This window comes from Coenobita brevimanus, chromosome 71 (assembly GCF_032717465.1).
Source record: "Coenobita brevimanus isolate Jiangsu-jjx chromosome 71, ASM3271746v2, whole genome shotgun sequence".
NCBI lineage: Eukaryota > Metazoa > Arthropoda > Malacostraca > Decapoda > Coenobitidae > Coenobita > Coenobita brevimanus.
In genome coordinates this window covers 59,114,585-59,137,151 of record NC_137024.1, presented here as the reverse complement: position 1 = coordinate 59,137,151, position 22,567 = coordinate 59,114,585, and the positions used below count along the sequence as shown (strand labels likewise).

Below are 22,567 nucleotides of genomic sequence, written 5' to 3'. Positions count from 1 at the left end.
GTTTGCTTCTCGGCACACACACACCATGATGTGAATCAATTGAAAATCACTGCAGAGCTTCGTCATTCTTACAGTTTTCAGCGTGATGTATGGGCCTGCTTTTGGTCACAAAGACATCAGTATCTGAAAGGATGCTTATTAGTTGCAGGCGCTTATCAAGTTCTGCATCCAATTTGGGTATTTTTTATTGTCAATATAGCGTGAGAAACAGCTTCATGCCTATACGGTGTTGCAAATGGCATCAGATGTTTCATAGCTCGTTTTGTAATATCAGGATACTCGTGCAAGAGCTTTGCCCAAAAGATAAGCAGCGAGTCTATCAAATATTGTTCTGAGCGTTTGTTCTGTTCAAAATTCAATCAGTTGCTAATTCTCGTTCACAGGCAGGGTTTGTCCTATTACAGAACCAGAATCCATAAATGGACAGAGGGTCTGCCTGCCTGGGAAATTATTCCCTCAAAGTATTACTTGTTTTAAATGGCGAACAATGCATGCTCCTGAACTTCCATCCAACTACAAGGAATTTTTAGTCAGGAACAGATGAAGAGTTGGAAATTCACTTTGTTTTGCCTTTGCACAATCAACCTAAAAGTTTACTTTGAGAAGATTCAATTTTGTCCTGAACCTTCTGTATGTCACATCTGAGCCTTGCAATTAGTTCAGTTCGTTTAGTTTTTTAAAAACATCTGTAAGATTGCCGTTTCATTGACTAGACGTCACTAAACCTATCTGACAGAGAAAAGCTGTTTCCTGTAAGAAAGATTCTAATCTCATCTTTCGTATCACACTCACGTGAAAGAATTTTGCCGCGGGATAACCAGCGCACCTCCGTGTGCAGTAACTAAGCAGTATGACTGGGCCCCATCTCCTAGCAGTGTCGTACGCAGCTGCGAATTTCGTGGTCTAGCTTTGATGAAATTTACCACCTTGAATACCTCATCCAGCATAACTTTAGTTCGCATGGCATCTTCTTTACTGCAAGTGCACGTCTGTGATAGCAACAGTGTCTGCCTGATGGAGCAACGTTTCTAATAAGAGCCAAAACACTTTTTACTGGGCCTGTCATTGCTTTTGCACCATCAGTGCAAACGGCAGTACGAATACAGTACTAATTATAGCGTATTAAGTTCCCTTAGGTATGTTGTATAGTTACAGTACACCAATGACTTCGAATTTAAAATTCAAATATTCTAGTTTCTACCCTTCATTACAACGTACCTGTCAATAATCACAGATATTTAAGTCAGACACGCATTGGATGCGTGCCTTGAAACACGAAAACTTTGGTAGCCTACCACGGAATCGCGTAACCCTTTCGGAACCAGTGATCTAACATTTATATTAACTTATCTAATTATACTAAGTAGATAAAAGTAAGTAAATTACCTGTATCCTGTATATGCGAAGGCAGGGAACTGGTGCAGCATCCTTACCGGGACGAAATATGGGGACAACCTGAAAAGCAGTCAACAATGTTACACCATAAAACAATAAAAGTTCCTGACTATTATAACCTCTAAACAATCTCTATTAACTTGCCTAAATTTAACAAGTGCAATAATGTAGCTAACTTGGTTGAAAACGGTTATAAGTTTGGAATAAAGCTAAGTACATGGGACTCTGGCCTCTTAGGCGTCTGTTCACTCCATCACCATTTACCATCTCAAAACACCAATAACCCTTATGATACCTAATTCAAAGTTATCTCTGTTACCTTTCCTAAAACTAGTAACAAGAATAAAGTAGGCAAAATATGTGTAAGTAGTCAAAAATTTGAATTAGGACGGATACTTACGAAGCCAAATTTTCGGCGTCACCTGCCCCAATCTCAGTCATCTACCGGTAAAAGCATCACCATTAAACAATTTCGCTACCATACCCACCTCCAAGTGATCACCATTAGCCTATCTAAAATCAGTAAATATAGTAATGTTTGCAATTTACCTGTGACTAATAAAAAAAGATGAATTAAGGTCGGATGCTTGCCATCCTGTCCTCACCTCCTTCAAAATGGCGTCGGGATACAACTTCCTGTCCGATCTGCTTGGCGTTCATAAAACATCGTCAACAATTTCTGGGATTTTCTGGCGTCCATTAGCAACCTACTATTAACCGGAAAGAGTTGTTTGGTCAATTTTTTTTTCAGTAATATTTCCCTACCTTGGTTGCAGTGAAAGAAAAACTATTAAAAAAAAAATAAAACATTCTTATCCATGCGCACCCGCTGAAAAATTTTGGAACCTGCCCGCCGATTTCAAAAGTTCAAAGTTTGCTTCACTCATTTCACCTTAAACTGACCAAAAACTGCCATCTGTATATTTTGACCGATGAGTTACAGCAATAAATTAATAATAGAATATGAAGCTGCTCATGAAGTTGTGTAGAAATAATGTAAGGCTGCACTATTCGCTATGCCATTTAGCTACGGGACGAGTAACAAAAATTTGAGCCAAGGAGCTTGTAGCATTGCATTATGATCAACATATGATTTAGTGCTAATTAAGCTAATTGCATGAACTCTAAGACACTGCATGATAATTGGTTGATGAAAAGACGAAACCATGGTTAATAAGTACGATTAACAAGATAGAGAGACGTATAAACTCTTGGCTAACATAAGAGTAGCATTTCATTGTATGGACGAGATGAAAAAATTGATAGTGGCCATGATCCGCTCCAGGTTAGAATATGTAGCCGCAGTGTGGTCCCCACACAAAAAGAAAGATATAAACAAGACAGATAATACAAAACAGCAACCAAGATGGTCCCCAGTCTGGCAGATCTGTACAGGAGAGGCTGGAAAAGCTGGATTTGCCTTCCTTACAGGAAAGGAGAAAGAGGGGAGACATGATTGCAGTGTTTAGGACCATGATAGGAGTAGATAAAATTGACAGAAGATCAGTTTGTATGGGATAAGAGCAACAAGAGGACACGGCATGAAATTGAAAACGTCAAGCTGCTTGAAGGATATCAAGAAATATAGCTTTCCTTACAGAAGTATAGACTTACAGAATAGCCTGGACAAAGAGATGGTCCAGTCTAAAAACTTAAGAGTTTAAAGCTACATTTGACTTACTGAGAAACAGCGACGGGAACCCACGAGCATAGCACATGCTTGTGTGTGTGTGTGTGTGTGTGTGTGTGTGTGTGTGTGTGTGTGTGTGTAATAACGGTACCGGGAGATAGATAAGACAACCACTGGGTCGAGAGAGAGAGAGAGAGAGAGAGGATCAATAAATCACAACACTTCGCTCCTGAGATTTATTTGCAAATGATATCCACAGAACAGTGATATAAGCCAACACAGCGAGTGAAGTAGTACAGTACAAATACTGCAGTGTTTCTGGCTGTACTCTGCTCATAAGAAAAGATTTATTTGATAATATACAGGGTAGTCTCTATGATGCAACCCAATTCTCATGTGCTGCAGGAATTGCTCAATCAGCTTTATCATTGTCGGCACATCAGTTTCTATTTCCCTTAATCCTTTTCATGCATATGTTGTCTTCTTTTTTTACAGTAAATGAATGGTTGATGGCTGCTTTTATAAAGCTGCCAACATTTCCTCGCTGCCTACAGAAAGAGCCGTCCTCACAACAAAACATTGGAGAGGATTATGCGGACCACTCTGTATTATATATATATATATATATATATATATATATATATATATATATATATATATATATATATATATATATATATATATATAACAATTATCAAACTATACGTATGACAAAATTGTATTTATTCGCTTCAGTCCAACAATGTATTTACTACTTACTGTCAGTAGACGATTTTATTCAGTTTAGGGGAGATGGTTTGCAGTGCAGAGGGTTGAGGAAGGCTATTATTAACAGGTACAATTCGAAGTCTTCCCTAAACACAATCAGACTGACGGGTGGCAGTAAGATTATAAGACATCATTGGAGTGAAGCGGAAGTGAGAGAACACTTAAGTGTACTTTTTTGTCGGTTTCACAGTAGCATTGATATACACCTCAAGCACAGTTTATACCACAGTATACACTCACTTTTATCATTTTAGAATAAATAAGGCATTTTCTGTACTAGGGAACACATTATTAAACTTGACATCGTGAAGGGGAGGGCAAACCACCAATATCTGACAAATAATCAAACACGTGGTTAAAAATTATAGGAATTTGGCATCTGAACTTGTTGCTAATCATATTAAGTTGATTGCAGTTGCATCATTTCCAAACCTCAAAAAGCATCTTAAAACTGTAAATGGTAATTGCCAATCTATTATTATCCTCCTCGGGGCGTAAGGGTCCGAGATGGGTTATCATAGTCCAGAATATTTAGGGGTAGGAGTCAAAGCTACGTCCCTAATAGCGTTTTGCGTGATAGAAAAACCTTCCATCACCTCTGTGACTCGCTATATGATGCATATGTGCCACACACCGCATTCCCATCCCGAGAGCTTTGCCACCAGGCTACCCTGTCTAACAATGGACCATCATAATTTACGGGTTTACTCATATCTTCACGTCCTCAGTTTTAATCATATGGCCATTAGAGACACTATGGGATAATTCTTCCTCTGCCGTGATCATGAATTTAGTTAACAATGTACGGAAACTTGGGAGTAGGGTGGTATGCTGTGGCTTCAAAGATTTCGTTACACTCTTCCTTAGCGATATATTTTGCATATTACGGCTCAGTACCCTCTTGTACTGTATTCATGCCAGTTATATCGATATTAAACAATATGCTCCCGTATGTTACTGATGCAGACTATATCGATATCAAACAATATACACAACATACCAGAAAATGTTAAGGTGTCATATGCAGAATAAGCCGATCAGGACGGGGTGCTACATTATGTCACCTAGAATACAGCCCTTTAGTCGTATTCTAGTTAGCTTTGGAGGTTTTCTAGATCCTCTTTCATTGATGATTATTTTGCATAGTATACCTTAACATTCTCTGGTAATTTGCTTATTTCAATTCGACATCGACACGGTTTGGATCGGTAACATACATGAGGGTAAGAAGGTGCCATCTACAGACTAAAACTCTAAAGATAATACGTTCTTTGCTCTTATTCAGCATCAATTTACTTCTGCATGTGGTATGTTCACATTTCTCCTGATACAAACTAAACCCTTAGCAGGTCTGGAAAGGCACGTCTTCCTATGGAGGCACCGATATACTTAGGTAGCTTTGCTGCCTCGTTATACAAATATCCCTCAACTTTCTCGCTGTCCCTCGACAGGAAAATTGCGGTGTACTGCGGGAGAAAGGTAACTTCAGTTGCAGTCGATTGCTAATGTTCAGATGAGGCTGGGGCCACAACAGTAAATATGTCCATCTCAAACAAAAATTAACTCCATCCCCAGGACGTATTTTTTCTATTATTCCAGCTACCACTAAACGATTTCATTCAGCTTTACGGAGATGTCTTGCGATCCAAGAGGTAATGAAGATTTTATCTAACCTCATCAGTTCAAAACATCTGTCCTTAAAGCGTATAAATGTTACAAGATCAAAGGGTACATCACCAGATTCAAGGAGTTAATGAAATACAACAGAATAGGCTACTGATGCGTTCTTGCTGTGGCCTCATGTTCATTTGAACGCTAACCTGGTGGACCTCAGGCTAAAACTGCCAATCTCTTGCAGTCCACCAACCCTCCTATCTCTTGCAGTCCACCTACCCTCCTATCAGGGGATAGGGAGGGAGGTGAGTGACATATAACCAATCAGTGGAACCGCCCGGTCATATTGGTGCCTCCGCGTGAAGCCGCCCCTCTCCAGCACCCAAAGGAAAATAAAGAGGTGTAATAAGCAAATAGTGCGCTAAGAAAGAGATGTTATGAAATCCCCTAAGCCAGTTACGAGTAGAAAACATCCATTAATCAAGACTTATTGGTGTGGTTTTATACTGTACCCTTACCTTTACTGCCCTTACTCTTAACTTTCCTACCCCTTGCCTCTATCCTTACAATGGCCTACCCTTGTCCTTCCTGTCCCCCGCCCCTATCTTTACGGCGGCCTACCCTTACCCTTCCTGTCCCTTGCCCTTAATCTTACTATGGCATGCCCTTACCCATGCTGTGGTCCCTCCTTATCCTTACCAAGGTTAGCCCTTACTCTTACTAAGGACTGTCCTTACCCTAACTATGGCCTGCCCTTATCTTTACTATGGCCTGCCCTTATCTTTACTATGGCCTGCCCTTACTCATGTTATTGTTGCTGTGGCCCCAGGTTTATCTGAACCGCGAACCCAGTAGTGTGCATGCTTAATATGTCCTTCCGTAGTCCAACACCCTCCTTTCAGGAGACAGGGAAGTTGTCGCAGGACGTTTGCAAATCAAGGCAGTTGAACCGCTCTGATATTTCAGTGCCACCACACGAAGGCGTCCCTCTCCAGCACTGCTCTTACCCTTACTGTGCCCAGCGATGGCCCGGGGAGTATGTGATCTGGAGGTGGAGGGAGAGCGTAAGGACAGTTTTGACCAACTTAACCCGATGGGCGTTAAGGTTTGACTAGCTAAACAGGTATCATAATTATGAAGCACTTGTACGCGGACAGTTGTAATTAAGTACAATTTTTTGAGTACTTGTACCTGGGATTTTAAAAACTAAAATACTTGTACTTAAGTAAAGCCACCTGAACTTGGACCCAAGCCTGAATAATTGTTGACCAGAAAATATACACCATATAAGTTATTTATTAGTCTAATTAAAGTAACTGATCCAGTCATGACATTTGGAGTTATTTATGATCAGACCAGTAGCAGGCGTGCATACAAATTTGCCCCTTCCTCCCCCTCGCCACTGTTTTATGGGCGAAGGGGGTCCAGGTCCAGGCACCTTGATTATATACTGTTACTTAATTTTGGCTTAGTGGCCGGCCCACAGGCCCGCTTCCATTCTGACCTGTGTCATTTGGAAAAATCTACAACTTTTGGCTTAGACTATTCCCTAATTTGAGGGAAACTAGTGTATTTTGTCCTCTCTCTCTCTCTCTCTCTCTCTCCATTCACACAAACACACATGAATATATATATATATATATATATATATATATATATATATATATATATATATATATATATATATATATATATATATGAAGAACGAGGGTTCGCGCCCCGCCAGGGTAATAAACTTTGGGAGCGTTCTTCTGGCCACGTACTGCTTGGCGGACTTAAGGGGTGCTGTGGTTGAACCAGTGTCGCATATTATAAAGTATGCTTGCACCTAGTAGGCTTGCGCAGGCCGATTACACTTGGTTCACAGACTACACACACATCCAAAGCCACTCCATCACTACAATTACACTTACAAGCAATTCTCACCCTACATACAGTCACTACCAGGCAGCAGATGCCACTTGGTAGAGATACATTGGCTGTATCGTCCCCACTTCGGTAGGGATAGGCCCGTCCTACAGTGGACACTCAAACGGCTGATGAGATGAGATGAGAGAGATATATTTGACATGTTCATATAGCCACTTCATATTATACGGTATACACTGTGGTAGTTTATATAGATAGATTGATAGATAGATATAGATATAGATATAGATAGATAGATAGATAGATATAGTGTTACGAAGACAAGAAATACCTAAGAAGAATACATAAAAGTGAAAGAATTCTGAAATAATACGCGGGTTTGATTACCTGACCGAAGGTCGTATTATGCGAGGCCTTGGAGATTACGTAACACATCTTCCTTAACAGTTTACTCTGCACGCCACACCTCAGTATCGTCTCAAATGTTATAAATGCAAATTACGTCGAAATAATGACGACTTATTTACTACAAAAGAGAATATTATGGTGCAATATGCAAAATAAATCGCTAGGGAATCGGTGCTACGAAACCTCTCATGTCACTTGGAATACGGCTCGAGCGCATCCCTCATACCTGGTATAGATATGAAAATAGTAGTTTTTTACGCATTATAATTACATTCTATCCATCTCTACACACCAGCTCATCCTATAGTTCTGTCTATAACTAAACACACTATGCCCTGAAGGAGCGGCCGCAATGCATTGCTCAATGTCATCCTGTCGTCTACCACCAGACTGCTCTCTCTCTCTACTGTAGCTCACGCAGCATTCACTCATGTACATCCTCCATCTCTTCACCCCATCCTCGTTAACGTTATGGACTGAAGGATTTAACGAGCCATATGGAAAAATAAACAAGTACGGAAGAGGTGCCATGGGGAGTCTCCTTGTTGTTGTTGTTGTGCTCCCAGGCTCATCTGGACGCGAACCCGGTAGACTGCTGGTTGAAGCTGCTCTTTTTCCGCAGTCCACCTTCTTCTGGGGGTACGGAATTCAGGGAGTTCTTTATGGTCAGTGGTGTCGCCTGGTTATATCGGTGGCACCAAGTGAAGGTAGTCCCTCTCGAACACCACTCACTCTTTTCAGCTCAAGTGTTGGCCAAGTGTAGCTAGACTGGAGACTCAATCTGACTTGTAACAAAGGAGAATCATTTCCATCTCATAATTAAAATGCTCATCATATTTTATGGAACCACGGCTTATTATATCAATGTCTTTAAGTTGTGGGAAAGGCCCAGTTTCGTCAGATAAATTCAAACCGACTATAGTTACAACACACTGATATATTCACATTACCAACCTTAGTGATAAGCAGGCTTTCAAACGCATACACTTTTCCTGCATCACCATCATCATCATCATTGCTCACTGTCATTTTCTCCTTCCCTGCCACTATTATGGGAACAGCAAGAGCGCTACACCCATACAGCAGTGGACAAGATTCTACCGTACCTATTTCTTTACAGTAAGTTTTCGTTATATGCCAGGAAATATGTACGTACTGTTACTACTACTACTATTACTAATAATAATCATCATCATCATCATCATCATCACCATTACAAGGCTGATCTTTATTGCACAAATGCGCAATTTCTTCAAAATAAAATTCTAGCGTTCATTCCCGCCACATAGCTAAGGCTCATCAAATTTTCGGCAACCATGAATTAATAGTAAAGTTGTAGAGGTGGCCTAGTTCCTTCAGATGAAAACATGTCGACTATAGTATTACACTTCATATAACCAGAAAATTCTGTACTTGCTCACAACACACCTTTAACACCTGTTGGCTTTAGTGATTTGTACACCAGAGGTAAATATGTAGGACACCCATATACACGTAGAGATCGGAGGCACATAGTCCACAAACATCAGACAACAAAGAGCGAGCAGCCGTATTTTAGGTGGCGTGGGAAGTTTCTTTGCACGTCCCTCTTGGCGAATTATTCTGCATATTACGCCTTAACCTCTTCTTGTTTGTTATCTAGAATGTTTTTAACTTCGATGACATTTCCGTGAATAACATAAAAGAGGATACTGAGGTGCAATGTGCAAAAATCGCTAAGGTAGAAGTGTTATGAAAGCTCCAGAGCCATTAAGAATACGATCCAGTATTCGTTTGCACGGGATGATATGACAAGTAGAGTACACAGAACACGCTTACGACACACACGGTCATTTGGGATTAGAGGACAGACAGTCCCACCACCATCATCATACATAGGTCCAGTCTGGGCATTCAGGGCTGCATTCTAGCTGGCAGAACAGGCTTTGTAGCACCTCTTTCTTACCAACCTATTTTTTACAACACCTTAACATTCTCCTCCATATAATCAATATCGTTTCAGTATCGACATAATGTACATCAATAATTTACATGAGGATACTGAGGCATGTTTCAGTATTGACATAGTATACATCACTAACATAAAAGAGGATATTGAGGTATAACATGCAAAAATCTGCTCAGGAAGAGGTTTCACCAAATCTCCAATGCCACTTGGGTATCTGGGCTAAGTATTGGTAAGGGAACTGATATGAATACAGAGCTGGTAGTCAAGAAAATGATTAGCCTCTTTAAAGTTTGGTGAAAACACAGCTGAAAAGCCGAACCCTTGAAGAATGTATGGACTATATTGTAGGGGACATAGAAGGCTTCATAGCACCCCTTTCTTGGTGATTTGTTTTGCCTACTGCGCCTTAACATCCCCGTGTATGTCAGTTACATAGCTTTTTTATTTTAATCGACATGGTTTGTATCTATAACACAAGAGAGGGAATGGAGGTGTAATCCAGAACAAATTGCTAAGGAAGAGTTATTAGGGGATCCCTAAAGTCACTTAGAATATGACCCGATACGGTGTGGTGGGTGACGTGTGACTGAGGCCCATGGTTTAATCCCCTGAAGCTGGGTAACGTATTTTTAGGTTTACTCTTGTTTCACCAGACAGTTTATTCGCTTAGGAAATACCCTTTACATAGAGTAGGTTTAATAAGGCAATATCTACCCCATTCAGTCTGGAAGGTCTAATCCACTCTGAATAAAACTGCCTGAAGATGGCAAAACTAAATTTGAAAGTACATCCCTAGACTCAGTGTGTTTAAAGAGAGGATGTGAGTACATGACATTGGCAGAGTGCAGGAAATTATGCAGCAACCTCCACCAATGCGCACGCACACACACACACACACACACACACACATAAGGGTCCGTATAATAGTCAGCTAGAGCAGTTCCCTAGCACCTTTTCTTTACCAGTTTATTCCTTCATATAGTACAGTAGTACCCTCTAACATACAATGCAGGGTGAACCACATATAGCGCTCCTCTTTCACTCTACTGGGTGATTTTTTGTGTTGTAGTGGGGGTGGCCCAGTCAGCGTTATCAATGTCTACCTTGCATTTGTTATTCCCATTGCCACATCCACGCCCACACTAGCAGACTATCGGTAGAGAGGCGGCCTGCAGTCATAATGGACCAAGGATCGAATCCCGGCTGGGACAGGGAACAGTTTAAGGATTAGAATTTCATAATGCAGACTTCAGTGATCTACCAGAAGACCCGCCGACATGCCGTAAAAGTACCCCCGCTAATACCAATACACCAGTCCTGTAGCATGTATTCAGTATGGGCGGTGGGTGTTAGCGCCGAAAGTGGAGACATGTGGAGGTATAGGAGGACTACTGGGCCTTGGGATAGACCAATGGTCCCGAGAAATAGGCTCTGAAGCCATTCCCCAGAGCCGGACACATTCCCATTGCCGCACCAAAGCCTTCACCAGCAGACTTAGCCATTCTCACGCAAGATACCTCCAGGCATCTATGTCGATATTAAAATGATATAAACTGCACAAAGTATAATATTAATGGATAGTATGGGAAGTTAATGACCACGAAAAAGGTGCTAGAAAGCCACTTAAGCCAATGACACCGTAAGCATTACTAACGGCAGAAAGCGTATCAGCACCTCCTCCTAACCAGGTTATTCCAACATGTGGCGTTTTGATATTCAATTGTATATTATTTTTACATTCCATTGTTGATAACCTAATGGGCGTAATTAAAAGTTAAGAGAATATCAAGGTCTAATATGTAAAATCAATCGCTAAGAATGAGGTGCTAGAAACCCCCCTAAGCCGATAAAAATACGGTCTTATAAAGTAATCCTGATTTGTTTTTACAGGAGGGACAAAGGAATGGAGAGTACTGGTTCTTCCCACGTCTCACGTCTCTCCTACAAAAACACATATCACGTTATGAGAGGAAAATTATTGTAAGTTACATTGTTTTCTGCAGGAAGTATACTAAAAAGACGATACAAAATCTTCCTGTCTCTATCTCTTCCTGAAAAAAAAAAAATCAAAGGTACGTCAAAAAATTCATCGTAAACTTATGTTCGAGAATCTTACCCCAGAATAGGCCAGTACAGTAATTCCTCTATTTTCAGAAGTTAACTCTTCTGCATGAGCGTTGCTGGATTTGCTGCACCATTTCTATTGCAACACTTTGTCCTTTATATTCTCACTGCTTTATGTTACTTCTTTTTTTTTTCGTCTTTTAGTTGCTTTGTATCATTTCCTCCTGTTATTCTTCTTGCTATGAGTGTGTCTCAGTTAGGTAACACTAACTTATAGTATGCTTGTACTCTTCCAGCTCTTATTTTTATGCTTTTATAATAATAATAATAATAATAATAATAATACGATCAACACATTTTTCACCATAAAACTATGAAATCACCACATCGACGCTTTTCACAGAACACGCCATTATTCAGCATTTACAAGCAAGGATCTACAGTAAAGAATCAATATTAACGCGCTGTACACTAACATTCATCCAAATATATCAGCCAATAGTTATACATTTCTTATTCAATATAAACTGTACAGACACATTCAGTCAGAACATTATGCACATTTTCACACTGATTTGCAGCCTAAAATATGATCTTTCTTTTTAATATTTGAGAAGATATCCTTTCTTGCTGGACCATAACACTTGATATTGTCATGATTTCCAGTTTACACAGTAGTTCCCAAGTGCAAACCAAGTGTTCAGTGAGGAATTACTGCATTCGCCATAGTGGAACTTGTCACCCATTTAGTCCTTCATAAACTGTGTGTGTGTGTGTGTGTGTGTGTGTGTGTGTGTGTGTGTGTGTGTGTGTGTGTGTGTTTCTAGCTTAACTCACTCTGCTCGGAACATTTTTTTTTTTTTACTGTCTTGCCATCTTCTAATGATCTGATTTAACTTAAGATGGACTTTTTGAACTGGAGGGGATAGATAATGCCATAATATATCCCTTCAGTTCGAAAAGTCTTTCCAAAGGTAAGTAAAATAATTTGGAAGTAACAAGAAGAAATTTAAGAGGACGTCTCATGGATGCAGGGCATCACAAAGATGTTTTTGCAATGTTGGTGATCAATCAGGACTTCATTAAAGCTAATAGTGCTTGCAGCAGAGTCGATGGATAACATGAATGTGCTACATTGTGTTTGTTATGACCTGACGAGGATCCCTAACCCATGAAATGCACCTGGTACCCCAATACCTCCAGGGGAATATCCTCTGACTCCTCCAGAAGTTTTTGTACCACTTCATTACTAAAGTTAGCCACCCCATCTTTAAAGTCCTGGCTACACCACTGTCCCTGATTCCTATCAAACTGGAGGATCGATCTGAGTCGTAATATGGGGACTCATTCCTACCTCATCATGAACGACTCGTCAAACAGCATGACTTTTACGGTTAATTATTGACGCCGTGGGGGTGCCCTTCTTGTAAAAACAAACGGACTATAGCAGTGCCTTGTATCAACAAGCCATACAGTTCACAGTGTAATTTGTTTCGGATGGCTCGATGGTTAACAGATGCAGATCGGGGAAGGAAGCTGTCTCAGTTATGTTCATTACAGTAAGCCCTCGTTATATGTTGGTGATGTGGTCCAAAATATCACAACATTCTCCATACCACCGTACCGTACTGTAAGTTGAGAGAAATTGACAAATTATCTTTACAAGTATCAATGGAACTTCAACAGGTAATATTCCGTTAATAACCATGGATTTAAAAACAATAATGATCATTAAAAAGGCTGTGCATAACGAGGAATTTCAATTCAGTAAACCTTTAAAATCCATTGGGATCTGGTTCCACTCCAATCTCAAAATTATGAAAACTCCTCGCTTACAAATTTATTCTTCAGCTTACTGATATCAGCTTTAACGCCACCCATAGTAATCATGTTAAAAACAACCAATACTATAACAACTTAAAAGCGTCCTCCTTTCCCTAAAGCGTAGTAAACAGATATTATATCATGTATAACTACATAGACCCAATAAAAAAGGAACAGCGGTAAATCAACAGAAAAATATACATACAGGAACATGTAAACAAACAGGTTTTGTGTGCTCACCACTCCGAACACATTTAAAACCTACAGTGCAAGAGTAACAAAAGCTCTCAAGGTACGAATTCTCATTCATCTGAAATTAAGACTCAGATGAAAAGTATCGTAAACTCGTCAGTAGGTGAAGCTGCAAATTATGAATCCGTTCCACCTTATGGGCATTCTGTATAGGGTCTTCAGTACACAGCCTCCAACAAAGTCCTTCCTAAATCCATTCTTTTCACAGGAAAGAGGGACTGAGGTAAGATACGCATTCCTCTTAATCCTTGACCACCCTGGGGAAACAATGCAAAGGTAAGAGATGGCGGTGATGTGGTGTGCATGACACAGTACGCTGAGTTGCATGGTAATAAGCATGACTAGGTTCACACGAATAAGTTAACCTACTGTAGGATTATCAACACTCAACTCTACCCTATGAACATATTCCCAGTCTCTATACTCTTGAATCAAATGGTGATCATAAGTATACCCTGCAGATATATCGGGTTCCCATATGTACATGTTATAAACATACCAGAATTCCCCCTTTTGAAGACCGTACAACTGTTGAGTCGCATACGTATACACCATTAACATACCAGGCCCCATATGTATACCCTATAAACATACCGGGCCCTATATGTATACCCTATAAATATACCATGCTGCATTATGTATATATACCCAATACATATACCAGGGACCATATATATTCCCTGTAAAATACCATGACTCATAATATACCAGGCCCCATATAATTATATACCCTATAGACATACGAGGCCTTATGTAAATTTCCTATAAATATACCATACTCAATATGGATACCGAATAAACATACCAGACCCTATAAACATACTGAGCTCACTATGTATACCTTAAAAGCATGGTATCCATGTGTATACCCTAAAAACAATTCGTTTTAGCACCTCACTTTTCACTTACCCCCTAAATCCGGTTACTTTTTTTTTTTTTGCAGCTCCAGGCTCATATGCACGTGAACCTGTGGTCTGCAGGCTGAGGCTGTCCTCCTGCAGTCCACTAAGCTCCTATCGGGGGATATGGAGGGAGGTGAGGGACGTCTGTATAACCGGGCAGAGGAGTAGCCTGGTTATGTCGATGCCACCACGTGAAGCCGTCCCTCTCCAGCACTGGTAGTAGGGATAAAACAAAAGAGCACGTCATCAGATTAAATGAAATTAATTTACGGTGGATACTCCAGTTGTCACATTTCATTCTGACCCCTTGGGAACCTCCTTAAGGATTGGCAGCTGTTCTAGGTGGCTTTGTAGACTTTGCAGCACTTCTTTCTTAACCACTTATTTAGCACATTACACATCAATGCCTCTTTATAATGTCTTGATACAGACTATATCGATAGTGGAACCATATAATTAACATACAAACGAATGTTAAGATGTAACATGCAAAATACGAGTAAATCGCTAAGAAAGGGGTGCAATAAAACCGCCCATTCCACTTCATTTATTTTGTTATTAATTCTATTGAAGCAGAATATTTCTTCATTTAAAGTTGTTTATGATTCGTTATAAAGTTGTTTTGAGCCAAAAAAAAGAATCTGTGCCTTTTACTTCTCAGTCATGAACCAGAAGCATGTTTAAGGCCACATTTAGGTAGCACAGTTGGCTTTCGTAGCACCTCTCCCTTAGTAACTTAATTTACATACATTATCTCAACATTATCTCGTATCTTACTTATTTAATCTTCATATCGACACTGTTTGCAACACTAATATGCAAGGGGAGACTGAGGTGTTAAGTGCAAAGTATATCGCTGAGAAAGAGGTGTTACGTATGTCCAAAGCCTAATGGAGTACAGCCCACTGTGAGGTGGTTTGTCCAAGTTATGGGAAGGTATAGAGTTATTCTTATCCCATACTGTACATGTCTCTCTCAAACAGCTGTCTCCCCATCACAGAAATTTCTCCACTCCATAGCTGTCTACCCTTCCTATATAGCTCTCTCTCTCTCTCTCTCTCCATCCTATAGCTGTCTCTCCATCCCACTTGCTTTTTTTTTCTATAGCTACCTCCATCTGCCTCTTCCTTCCATAGCTGTTTATCTTCCCTATAGCGGTCTCTTCCACCTGTAGCTATTCTCTCTCTCTCTCTCTCTCTCTGTCATCTTATCTTTCCGCTACTTCCTGAGGGGGTGCCACATCCCGATGGGCTTTCTCAGAGCGGACATCATCTGGTTCCAGTGAGACAGCGCCTTTCCCGTGGCCTGCGTGCCCACTATAACGTGCCCGATTGCCTTCGCTGGGGACCCTTCGCTTCCCGTCTCCGCCACGGTCACTCGAAGCTGAATGTTCTGTTGGGGAGAGAGAGGGACTAGAGGTTAATCAGTATATCTACACTCCCTGGTATCTGTTTCCAGCAATCACTCTAGTTGTTGGACTTAGTTGTGCTAGCTGGGGTGTAAAGGGGTTTTCTTTCCATCTACAGTCTGTCTGTCTGTTATGGGCTGGGTGGGTAAGGGGTTGTCTTCTTGTACGTCCTGTCTGTCTGTTACAGGCTGGGTGGGTAAAAGAGGTAAAAGATTGTCTCTGTTCATCTGTCTACTCTGTCTACCTCTATTCATATAGTTGTCTCTTATTTCATTATATAGCTAGATAGATAAATAAATAGATAGACAGATAGATAGATAGATAGATATGTCTACTCTGTCTACCTCTATCCATATAGTGGTCTCTTGTTTATATATATATATATATAAAATTTGCTTATTCATATTGATATGTTCAAGGTATAAAGCTAGAAATTACTCTCTCTCTCTCTCTCTCTTTATCAATCTATCTGCCTATCTATCTCTATCTATCTATCAATCTATCTAACTATCTCTTTCAACTCACGTGTAGGGCAGGAGCAGGTACAGAAAAGATCATAGCCTCGTTGAAGACAGGAGAACGGGTATCTCGCTTCACACTTGTCTTCTTCTTCATTACTTTCTTCCCATTCTGAAGCACATACACCTGTCGGGTAAATAACCAGAAAGATAGACGTATTTTTCATATTATTCTTGTTACCACCAGTTTAGGAGAGACTTTTCGAACTGGGTGGGTTAGAAGCAGCCTAAATTAGACTTCTCGATATTAGACGCCTGCCGTAGTGTTGAATAATATCGCCTGGTGGTAATAGGTATATAACATTAAATACGTCATCGGACTGCAGGGGTTACTAATGCTCAAGCTTTTTTGGAATGGATATTATGATACTTATCTTTTTTTTTTACATTCAGTATAATCCCTACCACTCTGCCACTCTGAGGAACGTTAACTCTGAAGGTCCAGCAGGAAGGAGTAAACAGAGCTAGCTGAGATACACTGGCTCATACACGGTGCAAAAGCTGTCGTTACTTATTACTATGGAAACAGAAATTACAATGATTTTAAAAAAGAGGAAAAATAAAAACTAGTAAACAACACGACACAACAACATGCACACAACCCAGAATAATTTTTACTTGAATATGTGGAGGGAAACTAAGAATGTGCACAAAACCAAAGCAAAAACACTCGTAAAAGGCAATGACTGACTTGGTAGGGTAATAACCACGAACCGTAAGGTCTTATTCCCTCTCTCTCTCTCTCTCTCTCTCTCTCTCTCTCTCTCTTAATTTCCTAAAGAGCACCAAAAAGTTCCTCCTTATGAATTTTATGAGACCCAGCTCTACACAGTCATACCAGAACAACAGTGGCAGTTTTGGGAGAGAGAGAGAGAGAGAGAGTGCTGACCTTAACGAATGGATCTCCTGTCGTTCTGTCGTCCCCATACTGAAGACTTCGAGCTTTAACTACCACCACTGTGAGACGCTCGGCCGTCGGTAGGTAGGAGAGTGAAAACATGATCTCCCCGTGGCCCACACCTCTCTGAGAGAGAGAGAGAGAGAGAGAGAGAGAGAGAGGGATATGACTTGTTAGTATTTTATAAAGGGTCTATGCATAATCCTTTATACACACTACACTAATCTACGTAGTACCTGTAGACAACCATTTCAACATACACACAGCATACTCACATACAGCCGTCTGTACACTGCATACCTTTATACTCCCAGCTCATAGCATAAACATATGTCCATCTATACACTACATCAGTTTAAACACATACGTAACTACTTAGATCTAACCTACAAACACATACACACACACACACACACACACACACACACACACACACACACACACACACACACACACACACACACACACACACACACACACACACACACACACACACACACACACACACTCACACACACGCTCACATTTATACAATCTACAGATACTGTTTATTTATCTATCATCTAGTTATGCATGCCTCCATCAGAAGCATAGGGTTCCCGGGTAGGTTACTCATTTCAAACAAATATGGCCTTAACCAACCGTTCATCCCTGAGCGGTATTTTGTAAAGAACAAACCCTAACCAACCCTCTGATGTACAACCTGGCTAACATCCGCTTGCAGTGTCTTGACCCACTAGAGCATCATTAGTCTACACCCAGCAGTACCCACTAGGTGAAATCAACCCCAGTGTGACGATATATCACAGCCACTCCTCGGACATAAAGCCAGCACCCACCTGTCCAGTATCGGTGAGTGTGAGTGTGATTGTGGCGGGTGAGGTAAGGCTGAGGTCAGTCAGCCTCAACGTCGCCTCTCCTATAAGCGTGTTGGTGAACTTGTCCGAGGCGTACATGTAAAACGCGAGGCATCTCAGGCCGGCCTCCTCCTCCTCCAGGGCGAAAAGAAACCTCTCGCGGTAAGTAGGGTTGTTGGAGCGTCGGCATACCTAGGGTAGAAAGACAGAAAAATTAGGCTGGCATAGGGTAGATAGAGCCTCTGTGGTACAGTGGCAGAGTGTGCGTTTTCGCACATGGGAGAATGAGGGTTCGCGCCCCACCAGGGTAATAAACTTTGGGAGTGTTCACCCGGACACGTACTGCTTTGGCGGACCTAAAGGGTGCTGCTGTTCAACCAGTGTCGCGTACTATAAAGTATGCTTGCACCCAGTCGACTTGCGCTGGCCGATTACACTTGGTTCACAGACTACACACATATCCAAAGCCACTGCAACATTACAGTCACACTTCTCACCCTACATACAATCTCTACCAAACAGCCTAAGTCACTTGGTCGAGATATATAGACTGCTTCGTCCCCACTTCAGTCGGAATAGACCGGTCCTGCAGTGAACACTCAAACGGCTGATGATGATGATGATGATGATGATGAGGGTAGATAGGTTGTTGGAGTGCCGGCATACCTAGGGCAGAAAGGCAAGTGGCTTAGGGCTGCCTAGGGTGGTGAGAGGTGAAGTTGGCCGAGTAGCTAGGGTGACATATGAAGTCACCCCAAAACACTAAGTAAATAAATAATCAATCTCAAATTACAAGAACACTATAGTTTGTTCACCTTAAATTGGCTCAGATTATCGTCAATTTGCTGCTTACGTCACAGTTCAGTGGTATAGAGAGAGAGAGAGAGAGAGAGAGAGAGAGAGAGAGAGAAACATGTGAATAAAGAAAGTGTACTCATTATAATACCCGTCCCATCCCAGGCCTGTGGTAAAAATCACTTAAAATCCCCAAACCAATTACTGTGACAAGAAGAGCTGAGACAAAGAGAGAGAGAGAGAGAGAGAGAGAGAGAGAGAGTTTGATTCCACTGTGTTTAGAAGTACCCGAACCATATACAGCCTAATCCCTAAATTTCATCAGCATCACACCACCACCATCACCAACCCACAGCCTTACGTCACACCGTACCACACCACCACCACACCATCATCGCCACCACCATCATGTACACCAACCCGCAACACCAACACCACATCGTCTCACCACGTCACACGAACACAACGCCGATGATGACTATGAATGTATAGTACATGTGGATGCTACACTAATTGCTTCCACGCTGTTGAGCCAGACTGTTTGCCGTCAGAGAAACTCTTATATTAAACAACTGCCGTTTTTTTTTTTTTTAATCTATTTCTCTTACTTTTATTTAATGATTCTTTTATTAGTAGGTGAGTCATAGTTGTGATGATGATGATGATGATGATATTCGTAGTGATGGTGGAAGTGGTGGTGGTGGTGGTCGTGGTGGTGGTTATGACGATGATGATGATATTCGTAATGATGGTGGTAATGGTGGTGGTGGTGGTGGTGGCAGTGGTGGTCGTGGTGATGGTGATGATGATGATAATGATGATAGTTTGGGCTCTCATCCTCCTCATGTCACTCAACATTCTTAACATGTCGACCATCATCATCACCATCATTAACAACAGCATCGTATTAGTCACCATACCTCTCTCTCTCTCTCTCTCTCTCTCTCTCTCTCGCTCTCTCTCTCTCTCTCTCTCTCTCTCTCTCTCTCGCACCAGTACTTGCCTCTGTCGTTTTGGCATGATGTTATTGAGTTCAGACTGTCTTAATAAGGAACTTTTTGATGCCCCCCAATGACATTCCTAGAGAGAGAGAGAGAGAGAGTAAGAAGAACCTACATGAATTGGTTACAGATTTTCACTCAAATTTGCAATCAGATAAGGTACATTAATCACGTTAGTCAGAGTAATGGGCCCCTCTCTCTCTCTCTCTCTCTCTCTCTCTCTCTCTCTCAACTGTAACTCTCAGTCGTATGCAACTGGCCAACCCTGGAACTGTCTCCCTCAAGTTTTTAATGGTTCCGGAGAGTGTGTGAGAGAGAGAGAGAGAGAGAGAGAGTACTGATGACAGCAACAGGCCAGGTATGGCAGGGTGATCAATACAAGCGCTACAGTGGGCTGCCTGCCTTATACCATCCGCCTTATACCACCTGCCTGCCTTATACCACATGCCTGCCATATACCACCGCCTGCCTTATACCACCTGCCTGCCATATACCACCGCCTGCCTTATACCACCTGCCTGCCTTATACCACCGCCTGCCTTATACCACCTGCTTTATACCAACCATCTTATGCGATCTGTTTTACACCACTTGGCTCTTAAACCATTTGCCTAACACAACTCATATACGGTATATATAACCTGCCTGATTCATACCACTTGTCCTATACCATCTGCCTGCCATATACCATCTACCTCGTACAACCTGCCTATCTTATACTACCACCGTTATACCATCTACCTTATAACCGCTGCCCACTTTATATCATATGCCTTATACAATCTGCTTGCATTCTACCACCTGCCTGCCTTATACCTCGTACTTTATACCCCCAGGTTGCCTTCTACCACCTGCCTACCTTATAGCACAAGAATTATACCACTTGCCCTATACCCCGACCTTATAACAACAGCGCTGTACCACCTGCCTTATACCACCATCTTACCTCCGGCCTTATACCGCCTGCTATATATCACCAGCCTAATACCACCTCCCTGATACCATCAGCTTTATACCGTAAGCATTTAGCAATCAGCCTAATATCATAGGTCTTGTGCTACCTGCCTCACATCATCAGCCTTACACCACTGGTCTAATACCATCAGACTTGCACTACTTGAGTTATACCACTTGACTTATATCACTTACTGGTCTCATACCATCTGACTTATATTAGTTACCTTATACCAACGGCCTAATACCAACTACCTTATACCATCTGAATTATACCACCTGTCTGCCATATATTACTTGCTACATGCCATAAACACTGTACCACCTGTTTGCCTTATACACCTGCCTGCATTATACCACCTACCCTACACCACCTACCTGTCTTTTACCACCTGGCCTACACCACCTGTCTTATACTCCTTCCATATACCGCCTGTATTGCATCACCTACCTTATACCACATACCTTATATTTCCTCCCTGCCTGCATTATACCACCTGGTACCTTAGGGAGAGAGAGAGAGAGAGAGAGAGAGAGAGAGAGAGAGAAGCAAGAGGTCTATTGGTGTGTCCCACGCTTTTTGTTATCGGGTAGAATGTGGTATCTGTTTTATGAGAATATGACAAGGATTATTCTAGACGGAAAGGAAGTGAGGGGGGAGGGGGCAGAGAAGGGGAAGTGAGTGAGGGAAAGGGAGAGGAGGAGACAGGGAGGACTGGCGAAGGAGAGAGGGTGGGAGAGAGGAGGGCGAGTGTGTGAGGAAGGGAGGTGGGGAAAAGAGGAAGAGAGTGAGGGAGAGGGAGGCAGAGAAGAGGAGGGGGGAGAGAGGAAAAGGAGAGAATGGGAGACGGGGAAAAGATGGGGGGGGGGTGAGGTAGGGACAGGGAAAGAAGGGGGTGTGCGAGGAAGTGAAGGGTGGAAATGAGAGGGCAGGGAGAACTAAAGGTTGAGAAAGAAAAGGAATGGAGGAAGGGAGAAGAAGAAGGGAAGGGAGAGGGAGGGGAAGAGGAAGAGGGGGTAAGGAAGGAAATGGACGGAGGGTAAGGTAAAGGAAAAACCCAAGGAGAGGAACGGGGACAGAAGAGTGAGGCGAAGATGCAGAAGGAAAGGAGGGAAGAAGGTGAGAAAAAGGAAGGGAGGACATGGGAGAGTAAAGGAAGAAAGGAGGGGGAGAAAAAAAGGGGAGTGGAGGGGAATGGGAGAGAAAGGAGAAGCAGGGGATGGGAGTGTGGAGGCAAGCAGGAGGGGGAGGGATGCAAGTTAAGGTATTGACCTGAGGGCAGAGGCAGGTGAGGGGGGGTGAGGATGTGGTGGGTGTGGGTGTGTTGGGTATGGGTGTGGTGGGTGTGGGTTTGGTGGGTTTGGGCGTGGGTGTGGTGGTTGTGGGTGTGGTGGATGTGGGTGTGGGTGTGGTAGGTGAAGGTGTGGCGAGTGTGGATGTGGCGGGTGTAGGGTAGATGTG

General features: G+C 41.9%; 1 protein-coding gene across 1 annotated transcript in view; it reads right to left on the bottom strand.

The window, feature by feature from the left end:
* Positions 1-15,863: 15,863 nt before the first annotated feature.
* Positions 15,864-22,567, bottom strand: part of LOC145406811 (uncharacterized) — a 47,031-nt gene continuing 40,327 nt past the window's right edge. The window contains exons 8-11 of the mRNA XM_080277908.1: positions 18,338-18,547; positions 17,490-17,624; positions 16,608-16,727; positions 15,864-16,066 (exon numbers count right to left, since the gene is read on the bottom strand). Coding sequence (XP_080134034.1) covers positions 15,893-16,066; positions 16,608-16,727; positions 17,490-17,624; positions 18,338-18,547 — 639 coding nt within the window. The 3' untranslated portion in view covers positions 15,864-15,892. The remainder of the gene's footprint in view (positions 16,067-16,607; positions 16,728-17,489; positions 17,625-18,337; positions 18,548-22,567) is intronic.